Source organism: Lichenostomus cassidix, chromosome 2, assembly GCF_008360975.1.
Source record: "Lichenostomus cassidix isolate B80296 chromosome 2, HeHo_3.0, whole genome shotgun sequence".
In the NCBI taxonomy this organism is placed as follows: domain Eukaryota; kingdom Metazoa; phylum Chordata; class Aves; order Passeriformes; family Meliphagidae; genus Lichenostomus; species Lichenostomus cassidix.
Genome location: NC_139482.1, coordinates 68482093 through 68495530, shown reverse-complemented (window position 1 = coordinate 68495530; position 13438 = coordinate 68482093). Strand labels below are relative to the sequence as shown.

The following is a 13438-nucleotide window of genomic DNA, read 5'->3' as shown; positions in this document are numbered from 1 at the left end:
TCTGTGTTGCTTTGAGCTGAATTAGACTGAGGAACTTTTGAGAATGCCACCTTTGGTGCCTATCTCTAAATCTTTTAAAAATATCTGATGAGGAAATCAAGTATGAAATTTGCAAGTCAAAAGCTTCATGATCCTGGGAAGTGTGGTTTATTTTGCTAGATTTATGGTTGCCATAAATCTAACAAAAAATCCATATCCTTTCTTGGATTAAATAAAATTGTTTTCAACACAAGTAGCAATGAATTAATTGTAGTTTATTATACTACAAGGCCTGTATTATGGCTTATTTGCCAGTTTGAACTTTGCGTATGTTCTGGTGGATTTAGAGATTGTGAGTTTTGAGCTCAATTTCTTCACTATTATTAGTCAGTATCTGCCTATAGCTGTGAAGTTCGCCAGCCTTTAAATATTCTGACTTAGCTGGGAAACGTGAACAATTATTGGCAAAGATGATACAAAATACAGTTAATTATCTGGCCTTTGTTGATGTATCTAGACCTAGCCTTTCCACATTTTCATTTATTGTATGCTTCTTGCAGTAAAACTCCTAAAAATGAGGAGCAGATTCCGCTAGGTTTCCAACTGCTTTTCCAATTTGTATAGTTTGTGTCAAGTAAACCCAGGGTAACTGGTGATTTAAGAAAAATCCTATCCATCCTTTACTCCAAGACTTCAAAGACCTAAAATTTTCTCCTTACCCTTCTTATTGCAGCCAGTGATGAGTTGAGGGTATGAGGCTGCGTTTGAAGGTGATCTTAAGTACTGGGTAGAGTAGGAAGAGTGGGATGGCTTTCCACCTCCCCTTGGCCACATGCTCCTTCCTTTCTCTTTCCTTACACTGCAGTGCTGCAAGTGGGGCAAGGTTTAGACAAGCTCACTGATCAGTAAAGAAACATTTCTTCCTTAGTGAGTTAGTTTTTCACCACATCATCTCACTACAGCTGCCGTGCAGCTGTGTGATTCCTAGATCCAGGAAAAGGAAGCACATGGGTGCAGGAGAACAGGGGTTCTCCCAAACAGTATCATCCCACTGTTAGAAGGGTTTAGTTCTTTAGGAGAAAAAAATAACATAAGTATCTCTAGATTCCTTTCAAACAGATGAGATCTGCAGGTATTTTCTTGACTGCGTATAGTTTTGCTTATCTAAACTTCTAACTCAAAAACTTTTTGTCTGGTCCTCATGGAAGGGACATGCACTTAGCTTTTTCAGAATCATTCGATGCAAACAAAGTAAGCTCAGACTGTCTGACAAAGCATTTTTCATAACGTGTTTCACTATGAAAACTTTAAACTTTTTTTTTCTTTTGTAACTCAGCCTTGGAAGGCAATAAATGTACCTATTGCTAAATCTGAATATGATGTGTAAAAATAGCTTCAGTCCACAAAGTATCTTACGCATATAGAAGGAAATATTTAAGAGTAATTTAAGTAAACTGAGACTTACAGAATGTCCTAAAGTACCTTATTTCAGACAATGGTTCAAAAATGCCTCTTGGTTTACACTCCTAGTTACATATGCTTAATATGCCTTTATCTGTACTCTACAGTGCTTCCCACCTTTCTGAAACTTAACACCTTGGTTTGTTTTTTGGTTTTTTGCCCCACTGACATATTTTTTCTCTGTCTGAATGTGCCTTATGATTGGTTTAATGGGACCATTCTTCCTGGGTTTCCAACATTTAAATTTTCAAACTAAGACTCTTGAATGCTTCATTCCAAGTTGCTTTACAAAAAAGATATCAGTATGAAAAAAAATTCTGCTTTCTAAAAGGAAGAGGAGGAAATAGTATATTTCTGGTGTATGTTCTTTTCTGAGCAAGATGAGAAAGAGAGGTGCTTTAGAGGAGATGTGTTTTAACTTTCAGCAACGGGTTAAAGGTCATGGTACGATTTCTAGATAAGCTGCCTTCATAATAAGAAGCTACATTTCAAGATATTCTGAAAGTTGTAGCATGGTAAATAGTTTTAAATCTTTCAAAAATTTATGTACAAAAAGGAAGTCCTCATCACATTTTGCCTTCTGTTGCCAATATATATGCTTTGATAGAGGTTTAGCTATTACAGATCACTTTTGGAAAGGCTTAGGTGTGCCCCCTTCATAAGATGCATGATACTGAATAGGTCTGCAATTAATGGTATATAATTAATTGTTCCAAAATGCTAAATTTTAAAAATGTCTGATATAGTATGTAACTTAAATTTTTATCCACATCTCTTTTATGTTTCATACAATGTTTTTAAATTATTGAAATTAAAATCTTCACAATTTGATATGATTCCAATAGTACTTGCAACATTTGGGTTTAAAATGTTTGTTTATGTTGTGGTTGCTGTTCTGCTGAACTTGCTTTTTAGTGTGTAACATTAATTGCACTACAGTAACTGGCTACCTCTGACTGATACATAGAGATGGAATAATGCCATTAGAGCCACTAATGTTTTCATTATAAAATTGTAGCAGTATTCTTGTTGGGAAGTGCTGTCCACATTGTATATAAAATACATGCGAGAGTTGACATCACATCATCTTCTAAGATCGACCTCTATCCTTAAAAAATGCAAGAATCTGTTAGTTTTAGTTCATTTCACTTAAGGGTTGATTGGCTTATGAAATGGGGTGTCCTAATTGGATTTTTTTTTCCCCTCTGATGACTTTAAGAACAAAAACAGAGTTGCTCTTGTATTTTCATGAAAGCAAGGCTTCCTGTAAGTCTGTTCTTTTCTGTAAGAAAAAAATAAAGCAACCTCCCCTCTGTTTTCCTGTTGTTTTGAGCAAAATTACACAGAAACATTGTTATAATGGTTAATGCTCCAAGAAACTCTTAAATTATGTTTTAAGAGTGCCATCTTACAGAAGACAATAAGTGATAGGGGAATGTTCTAGTGCTTGATTTTGGGGTCATCCCAATTCCCGGTGACTCTCTTTCTACCCTTCAATAATTTGTCATTTCTTCTTGGTGACATCACTGATTTACAAAGCAGAAGTATTATGTGTTTAAATGGTACTTTTCAAAATACAAATTTTAATTAATGCCTGTAGAAGATAGCTAATTTAGATCATAGTAGCTAATTCTGTCCACATGTTTGTGGGTTTTTTCCTTAAGCATTACTGTCTTGTTCAAGAAGATGCAGGAAGTCTGTGTCAAAGTAATGGTTAAAATTCTGCAATGTCTGGCTCTAAGCCCTGTCCTCCACTAGACTGCTGCCATGAAGCATGTTTGTATTTTTTTGTGTCTAAAAAGAAAAATAACACTTTATTTTTAATTTTAAAAATGTTTAAAAATGTCACTTTGATGTAGTGTGTTCCCACCTATTAAAATGTTCTCCATTTTAACTAGACACTTTATTCCAGCAATCCATCAAAAACTGGAAGCGGATGGAACGGAAAAAGTGGAAGGATCCATGACGCAAAAACTGGAGAATGTACTGAACAGTAAGTTTTGTCCTTCCAGCAGCAACTATTTATGGACTTTGGACTTTCTAACAAGTTTTAATATTTTCCTAGGAATATTGTCGAAAGTAGAAAACCATGCAGTCTCTCATGCCCTTCCCTGTTTGGTGATAGTGGTTCAAGGGTGTGATAAAGCACCTTTTGAAATAAGTAGCAGCTTTTGCCATGACTTTTGACAACATTTGTGGTAGCAAAGCAAATAAATATCAAAATAAAAAAGATCTTCTAAATTAATTTTGGTGGCGTCTCAGTTTTGTGTGGACAGAGAAAACAGAGGAGCTATACAGACAGATAGAACTGTAGAAGGATGAGCAGAGCTAAATACCAGGATTGTAATATGTTCAAATAAAAGCAGAAAAAAACCCAATTATAACCTGTTTGCCATAACAAGGTCTATTGACAGGATCTATTCCACTTAATGTGCTGGCATTTACACTATTTGGCATAAGCATTCTTTTTGGAAACCTTGAAAAGCTGTCAGTACTTTGTTTCCTCTTTGTCTGTATTAGCTGTAGGGTTGCATTGCGAGAGATGGCTTGAATTTGCTGCAGTTCGGTATGTGTTTCATCAGATCAAAAAAGTCTTTTTTTTTTTTATTTTATTCTGGGACTTCAGCCAAGATAATTTTACTTTGTTTCATTGTGATTTTTTTCACAGAGGAAGGGATGTTTCCCTTAGTGCTGTATCAATAAGCAGGAATGACATGCAGATAGCTGACTCAGTGTTGGAAAGTCTGAGTGTGTTTTATGAAATCAAGAAAGTGACATGGAAGTTCACTGTTTTTCTTCTCTCATATGAAGAAAGCAGTGACTGTGTGTGTGTTTGTGTGGGGAGCACAAAGAACGCAGGGGGTTCTGTGAACAGCTCTAGCTCTCTTCAGTAGGGACTAGTTAATGCTAGTGATAAAGGTGTAGTTTGGACATTGTTATTCCCTCATCTTGGTGCCTGAAATGAAAAAAACAAACTGCCAAAAAATTAAAAAATCACCAAAGAACACCACATAAAACCTCACACCTCTATATAAAGACTATAGCGTGTGTCTATGTGTGCAGAGTATTTGGTACATCTAGGGTAGGAGAAAAAGAAGCATTTGCTGAAATTTTCCAGTGCAATCCTCAGTACTCTGTATTTATGTCATGTCATACACCAAGCACAGATTCCTTGGAGATCACTTTCCCGTGTACAAAATCGTGTGACAAATTTTAAATAAAAAAGCAGAAATTTAGGTCTGTGATATTTTCCTACATGCACCAACATAGGACAAGTTACTTATAATATATAATTGCTGTTTCATTTGATACATGAAATGAACTCTGTATGTAGACAATGCAAACTGTCTTTTTCAAGCTGGGTCGGTAGAGGAACTTGTGCCAGACACTTCAGAGTGGTTTTAAGTTTGGCTTTGCTGTGAAAAGATTTGGCTGCTTTTCCTCACGATGCTTTGCAAGTCATGATGGGTGGGAGGCAGGGAAGTAGGAATACAAGGATTTAAAAAGAGTAAATAATATTATGCAAAGTAGTTTAGGATCAAAGCTTTGTTTCTTGTCTGACCATTGAAAAGCTTCCATAATCCATGAGTAACAGGGATTGCTTTCAAAAATAACTTGAATTCTTTAGTTGAATTTTGCATTTTATGGACTGTAGATGCATGTTTTTAGAGACAACTGCTGTTGTGTGAGCTTGCTTACAAACCCTTAACAATGAGGATGTTTTCCACAGCATCAGGATGTATTTTAAGATTATTGAATTGAAATAGCATGAGATAGTAGAAGATCAATTTGGTCCTTTAGGTGCAATTACAGATGGTTGGAGGTTTTGCTAAATTTAATTGCTAAACAAGCTTATTAAACAATATTATTAAAAACATCAGGTGTCCTATAATGAATTTAATGAAGAATCCTATATTAAAGCAGATCAATCAAATTCCATTAGGTAGTGTTTCTGTCAGGCTGTTTGACAGAGAACTGTTGGATAACTAGAATTTTATTTTGCAGTAAAAAAATTCACACACAGTAGATGAATCATCCATTTTGAAAGCATAGTCAATATAAGACCTGAAACTATATTCCATGGATGGTTCATCATTAATCAAGAGATGAAGATTGTTAATGTAGAAGGCGTTTAGAGGGATGAGGAGGGAAGAAATGTTACAATATTTTAATTCTAAGAAGATAGACCTGTTTTGCATGAAGCATTGAATTTCATTAAGACATTAAGGAAGTAATTTGATGTATTTCAATTTCTTTATAAAACAGAAAAAGGACTGTTAGAAAAATAAAGTAGAATTATTTACCTGAATTGAGGATTTGTACAGCAAGTTAATTCATAAGGAGATGAAGATAGAAATCACTGTGCTCTTCCTGCAGTTATCAATTACCTTTTAAAAAAAGTTTCCATTTAATAAAAAAGAATTTCATTAATATAACTTCAGTTCCCAGGTACAGTACATTGCTTCTGGGCTGTTAAAAGAATGGACAAGAAACATATGAATTCAAACAAACAAAATGTTACCTATTAGAAGGATGTACAAAACAATCATTTCTTATAACCCTGAGAAAAATCATACTTTTAACAGTGATCTGTATTTAAATGTCCAGCTAACTGTTTTCATTGTGCATTTCTCCTTAGTGGATTAAAGTATTCTATGCTGAATAGTATGTGGTGGAAATAGATGTCCTGACAAAACTTTTTTTACATCAAGGCTTCAAAATTTCAACAAAGTTTAAACATTATTTAGATATAACAATTATTTTACAAAGACTACTTTTAACATGAGCAGGCCACCCATGGTGTTGACTAGAGAAAATGGCATGCAAACCACCCAGCGAGACTGATGTAATTTTTTTCATCTTTGCTTAAAGTATAGTCACTAGACCAGATAATGTAGAAACTTCTACGTGGAATGATCAAAAAGGCTAAAACAGTTTCACTTTTTTTTTTTTTTTTTGGTTAATGAACAGTAAGTCATAAGTTGAAAAATGCAGATATTCACGTGCAATGTAAGTCTTCTCTACTATAAATTAAATGTTATTATTCTCTGTTAGGAAACAATCTTTATTAGAAAATACAATGCTTTTTATTTCGGATAGAAAAAGTTTTAAGCTATATTTAATGTATTTATTGAAAAGTATTTGTCGATAGTATGGAGACTTAAATACATGAAGTTTTTGACCTAGGCTTGATCCTGAGTGTGATGAAGCCAGAAAGACTTTTAATGCAATGTGAAGACAATTTGTATTTATTCTGTTACAGTGGCCAGCTAGTTAGACCTTTTTAGTCATGGCATTGTCTTTGTCTACTTTTAAGTGACTCAAATATTGTAAATGATTTTTAAGACTTCACTTGAAAGCATAAAAAAATTGTTTGCAAAACCCAGCGATAATTTTAGAAGCTCTGACATTAATTATCAAAATGAAATTATACTTCTTTTAAAAATAAAACTTTCTGTGACATTTTCTATATCCTGAGATGCATAATTTGGTTGTAAAATGTACATCTGGAGCCAAAGCAAACTATAAAATATCTGCAGCAAAGCTAAGCATTTGAAATTGGAAAGAGTGATTGTTTTTAATCGCACAGGGGTCTTACCACATTAAAATGCTAAGTGTTTCACTTTGAAATAGAATTTCAGCAGTTGTAAAACGTTAACACAGTTGAACAAAAAAGTATGAAAATCAGCAATAATTACTCATTTGCTTTAAAAAACCTTGAATAACTCATTAAAATGAAGAAAATCAGTTTGTGATTTCAACGGATTACTTACTCTACTTTTTCTTACTGTCACCCTTTCTGAAACAGGAGCCAGTAACACAGCAGATACCTTATTTCAAGAAGTGCTGGGTCGCAAGGACAAAGCTGATTCAACAAGAAATGCGCTTAATGTTCTTCAGCGCTTTAAATTTCTGTTCAATCTTCCCTTAAATATTGAAAGAAATATCCAGAAGGTATAATCCTTTAAAAATAATTTTGTATTTGCTGAAATTACATGTTAATGTTAGTCTCTTTCTTGACAAATGTAAATGCTTGGTTTTGTTTTTAAGGGCGATTATGATGTGGTTATTAATGACTACGAAAAAGCCAAGTCCCTCTTTGGAAAGACAGAGGTTCAAGTGTTCAAAAAATGTAAGATATGGGTTCCGTTATTTAATGGTTTGGGTTTTTGGGGTTTTTTTTAATTTATGGTCTCAAAAGCACATAGGAGACTAAAGAGCTTTATGTGGGTTTGATACAGATTTTCATCCATACAAATTATGGATTTATAGGAGCCAATTACTCTAGGCAATGTTTCTGGCAAGTTTTCTGAGTGAGGTATATACTACAAAATGTGAAATCACAGCCAATTTTATTTGTTTATTCAGGCTTGGTATTACTGGACATAAAAAAGGTCACAGTAATTAAAACGTGACTTTGAGTATCTTTCTCACATATTATTGGAAAGACTTAAAAGTCTAATTCTCTGGTTTTCTAAAACTGTCATGTATAAAATTTTCAGATGTGGCTTGTTATAAAATGACTTATATTGATTTCCACATTAACTCCCGAAGTGTCTGATACCCTAGGAAAATAACATAATTTGCATTTCATAACGCTGCTGAAGGACACATTGGATTTATTTCTGCTCCCTGTTCCTAGATTATGCTGAAGTTGAAACCAGAATTGAATCTTTACGAGAACTTTTGTTGGATAAGCTGCTTGAAACTCCATCAACATTGCATGATCAGAAACGTTATATAAGGTAATCATTTGACTAGTGCCTTCATCAGACATATGGTGTTAGAAGTTGTTTAAATGTTTCCTAAATAGGGTGGTGACTAGTTTTACTATGGTTTAAATACTGATTTTAAAGCTGTGAGTATTTTGAGACTTTATGACTGTATAAATATTGGCAATTGAATGGTGCTGGATTGTTTATTGAATGACTGAAAAACAGTTCTTGAATGAGGACAATTTAATGAAGCATAATTGAGATTTGAATTTAATTTTTTTTAACTCTTTAAGGCATGTTGAGATTCTGTTACTTTCTCTAAACCAACATATTGCAAGCTATGTGAAATGGTCACTCACAGTTTGCATGCCTAAAAATAGATTCCTTATTAATTTGTCTTACACGTCATCTTGACTTGATGTTGAAATGGAATCATCCTGAGTCAGATAACAGGGAGTGTTCTGTTGTTTGGAAGTGGTATTGGATCTTTTACTGCTCAGGCTGAACAATGTAGTTCCTTTGCATTTCATGAACATGAGCCAGTTTCCCAGTTTTCATTAACATATATAGATTTTTCATTTTTTACAAAGCTGACATCTGTTGTAGGGCTACTGAGACAAGTTGATCTAGACTTTTACCTTTCAGTCCTTGGTGCCAAACTTTGGAGTGCTCCAGAACATTTGATGGCTTTATTCAGAAAGCTTTTGAGGCCTGGATGCTACTAGGGCTCCTAGTGTGTCTTGACAATCTCAGTGTTTTTGTCAGTTATCTTAAAAGAGGCAGACCAGATGTGCTGTGTGGGAAGCATTTGTAAAATTCAGCCACCTGCACGAGGTCTCGAGTGTTTTTCATGTGCACCAGGCCCGAGTGTGATATTGGTGTCTTAGGTCCCTGTATGTCATGTGAGTTTATGAGTACAGTGACCTGAGTGCCTTTATGCAGAGTGCTTTTCGTTCTTCTGGATGCTACATAAATATTGCCTATTCATTGGAATTGTTTTTTAAGATGAATAGTTAAAAGTTTTGTGTTTGGGAAGGCAGCACTGGCCAGTCGTTTTCTAGGTGACACCTGAAAACTTTGAAGAGCAGCTGCTTAACCTAAGCCTAAGCCAGGTCTTATGACTTTTTCTCAGGATTCCTTGAAAGACACATAGTTGTACATGTGCTTGATTCTGGCTGAGTTTTGTTGGGGGTTTTTTGTGCATTTTTTTGGTTGGCTGTGTTTTATTGTTTCTTGGTTGGGTTTTGGGAGTTGGTTGTTTTGGTTGGTTGTTTTTAAGGTGGTTTTTCTTCTAGCCCTTTGCCTTCAACTATTGAATTTTTAAAAGTACCCCAGCCTATGTTAAAGCAGAACATGTTAATGTGACCAAGTGTATTCCACATTTAGAAAGTATCAGGAAGAAGAGCAGGGAGTGGATGAATGTGAACTAATTCAGTTCTGATGAATCAACAGAATCCCAGCCTACAAAACTATTAAATTAGTTTCCGTACTCTACATATACATGGTTTTAGTGTAATTTTTCTGGAGGTAAGGTATGAAGTAGATATTCTTCAGAGGACTTCAGCAAAAATGAAATTAATTAAATCCAAACTGTAAAATAGTTTGCCTAAACCGTGCTATTATTCTGAGGGTTTTTTCTTCCTTGATACATTTGTTTTGTATGTCTCTGAAGTTGGAGGTTGACCAAGACCTAAAATGCTGTGGTTTTTTTCCCTTCAGATATTTAATGTTTATAATTAGGCTTCAATTCATATTATCCTCTCATTGTATTAGGGTATTTACACTGTTAATTATTTTGTACTGTTCAGAAATAGTTTACCATAGCACTTAGCAGCTAAGTAGATGAATGTATTTCAAGACCAGTGGTAATTTTTTTTTTTTTTAATTTTGTGTTTAAAAAAAGGCTAAAGTCCTCCTTAACACTGAGAAGGACTTGAGCTCATAATTTATAAATGTCACCCTGTCAAAATGGTTAGTTGTGTAATTTTCTCATCCATCCAACCAGTCCTACTTTGGCAGTTTATTTTTTGTTCAAACACTGCAGGCAGTTGTCAAAGAAGACAGAATTTTGCAGCACAGTCCTAATTAATGTTAGGTATTATTGTAGTAAAACAGCTTTTGTGAGGGAGTTAAAAATTCCCTGGACTGCTTAAGATAGTGTATCAGCATAGTTCACCTTAATCATCTTGATTTTTTTTTAATCTGTCCCAGGTCTCATTAATGTGGAATATAATGGGGTGCCTTAAACAGTAGAGCAGCTACCACTTTTTGAAAATACTCTTTTGAAAGTGTTGTTGTCAGATAGTCTTGAATGCCATACATGGGACTACATTCCTTTTGTGTTCTGTTCAAAATCACAACAGCTGGCTTCTAATACTCCTCTCTCCCTAAAGACAGGCAGTGTTTTACTTCTGCAAATTAGAAGTCCCAATCCTTTTTGTTATCTCTTCCCCATCTTTTTTTTTCAGACAGTGTGTGCACAAAAAAACACCAGACCAAAACAAACAAACAGAAAACCAGCCCAGGAGCTTGGTTTACATATGTTTGTGCATGCATGTGCTAAAATTATTGAGCTGCCAGAAATTAATTACTTGTTAAGATTACATGATGATACAATCAGGACATATACAGTAGGAAGAAAAATACCATATTTTATGTGCTTGAGATGCCATCACAGGTTCCAGTGAAATATGAAGCACTAAACTGCAACCTTGCAGATAACGATCTTGGTTTCCTGCATACTTTACTAGAGGCATGACTGGAAATACATATTAATATGATATTAAAGATCTGTGGGGGGTTTTATTCCTATAAGGATTTTTGGGGGAATTTTGCCTCACTAAATGAAGAAAGAAGAATGCAAAGCTTCTCTTTGCGGTGGATATTAGGTGTGTCTTAGTGCCTATTATTGAATTTTTAAACTTATGTAAAAAAGAAAAGGTATTTCTTAGTATATCTTTGGTCTCTTTTAATGAGGTCTTCAGTGTGTCAAGTCAGAGCTGTGATTTTTGGACTGGCTTTTGCAGATATCTCTCTGATCTTCATGCACCTGGGGACCCAGCTTGGCAGTGCATTGGTGCTCAACATCAGTGGATTCTGCAACTCATGCACAACTGTAAGGAGAGCTATGTTAAAGAACAAAAAGGCAAGGATACATTTTTATTGTACCTTTATATATATATATATATATATGTATATTTGACATTTAGGAACTTGGCATTGCCTTTTATTTGACAAGTTCTAGTATACAGAGGATATTTGAGATTTTTCCCCATCAATTTAGATAGCTTTTTACAAAGTTGGATACTGACTTAGACTTTTTCTTGATTCTATTATAAAAACAAAACAGCAGTTGGAGTTTTCTTATTGCTTAACTTATAACTTTTAAGCTCTTTACATGGGAAAAGCATTTAATTTCAATGATTTATCTGTGGTTTACTGTCCTCTTGAAACATTTATTTGAGGTCACATCAAGTTTGGATTGTTCTCTGAATCTGCCAGTTAGATTTCTTTGTCACAAGATATTCTGTAAGTAAATGAATACACAGAACATAGGTGCACAGTGGAATAATGCGGAATTCCTTGATATGTAGTGAGTGATATTATGGAGTTCTCTTGTTCTTTCTTTGTGTGCAGTTTAAAAATTCAGGTTACACTGAATCTGCACAGACCTATGAGCTGGGCAAAGGGGATATTTAGGAAAAGTTATTATCAATAACCAATATGAACACATAGTTGTATTCTGTCTTCGCCATCCTTGCTCCTCAAGGAAAAGTGTGGGTATTGCTTGCAGGTGTGGCTGCAATTTAGCTACAAATAACCATGATCTATCTTATTAGCCTATATATGAAAAGCCTTCCAGCAGGTGAAAGGCTGCTGGCCTGACATTTCAAGTAGTAAAATCTGAAAACTGGATTTTCAAATTAGGAAATTAGAAGCAGTGCCTTGTTTCTCAAGAAGTCTTACAGAGTTTGCTGCCAGTTCTGAAATGAATAGCTGTATTGGAATCTGGCATCCCTTGGCTTATAGGTAATCCCCATTCTTAGTGCATGCATATCCCAAGCCAAATAAGGTGTTTTATTCTGAGAAACCACAAAGGTTTTACTGAGTTGGAGCTGCTGCAGAAATGTGCTGTAAATTTTCTGCAGGAGTCTTTAACTCTCTGTGGTAGAGGTTTTGACATGGCGTATGGAGTTCACTGGGTGCATCACTTGTGACAGTGATGTCAGTACATTTGAGCTTAAAAGTGTGCACAGACCATCTTTGTTCCACTACACGGTGTGATGTGCTGTGGAACCAGCTGGAATGCCAAATTGTTTTCATGGCCTCACAGGTCAAAATTCAGAATGCTTCCAAAATCTCCCCATCATCTTTCCTTTTCAAAACTTCTCATGAGACACCACCACCAGCCTCACAACATTCAGTTACCAGGAGCAAAACTGACTTGTGAGAACAGCCATGGTTAATAATTCTAAGTTTCCTTCTTCTCTCGCTTGCAATGTTTTTTATGGCCATTTTCCAGCTTTTTAGCAAGAATAAGAGAGACAAGAAGATACTTAGTGCTCAAGACTTTTTGTATTAGTAGTCTATATAATTTTGATATACAGGTTCCACTGAATGAGTGGCAAATGCATCTAAATTCCTAGATTTGTCTTGAAAAATTTCAATATGTTTGGTATTTTTCTTGCAACGAATCTGCTTACCTCACTCTTAATATCAAAGGGGATGTTATGTTATGTCTTTCTTTGGCTCACAGAAGAGGGAATTAAATTGATCTGAATGCCCAGCAAATACATGTATCAATAGTTAATATTTCATGCATGTATGAAAGAAATGCTTACAGCTCATCGAATTCCAGTCATTTTCTTCCTGCCTTCTATGTGGTGTTCTGTTGATTATAGTTTTTTGTACAGGTTTTAAAATACCCAAGAATCAATCCTAGCTGATTGAATTTCTCACTTAGTATCTAGTAGGACGAAGGAAAGTTGCTAAGCATGATTTTTCCTTTCCATAGATCTTTCATTTTGGCGTACACCAGGTGGGAGATGGAAAAAAGAAAGTTTAGAAGGATTGGTTTTAACTGCCAAGTAGAACAATGCTGGTTGTGATTAGAGACAAGGAATGCATTTTAATCTACTTTAATAGGTGTATGCTTTTCACGCAGGGAAAGTGTGGAGTTTTACTCAATTTGATTATGCAAGACTTTGTGGGATATAATCAACTTAAACAAATTAAATTTTTTTTTATATGTTCATAAATTCATAGGCTCTTTTTAAGATAAA

At 34.8% G+C, this 13438-nt stretch overlaps 1 protein-coding gene across 2 annotated transcripts in view; it reads left to right on the top strand.

Moving 5' to 3' along the window:
• EXOC2 (exocyst complex component 2) overlaps positions 1 to 13438 on the top strand; it is a 128401-nt gene that overhangs the window by 44569 nt on the left and 70394 nt on the right. For both annotated transcript variants that reach the window (XM_085052019.1, XM_085052020.1), the window contains exons 7-11: positions 3353 to 3433; positions 7250 to 7395; positions 7492 to 7573; positions 8084 to 8186; positions 11183 to 11301. In XM_085052019.1, the coding sequence (XP_084908145.1) occupies positions 3353 to 3433; positions 7250 to 7395; positions 7492 to 7573; positions 8084 to 8186; positions 11183 to 11301 (531 nt within the window). The remainder of the gene's footprint in view (positions 1 to 3352; positions 3434 to 7249; positions 7396 to 7491; positions 7574 to 8083; positions 8187 to 11182; positions 11302 to 13438) is intronic.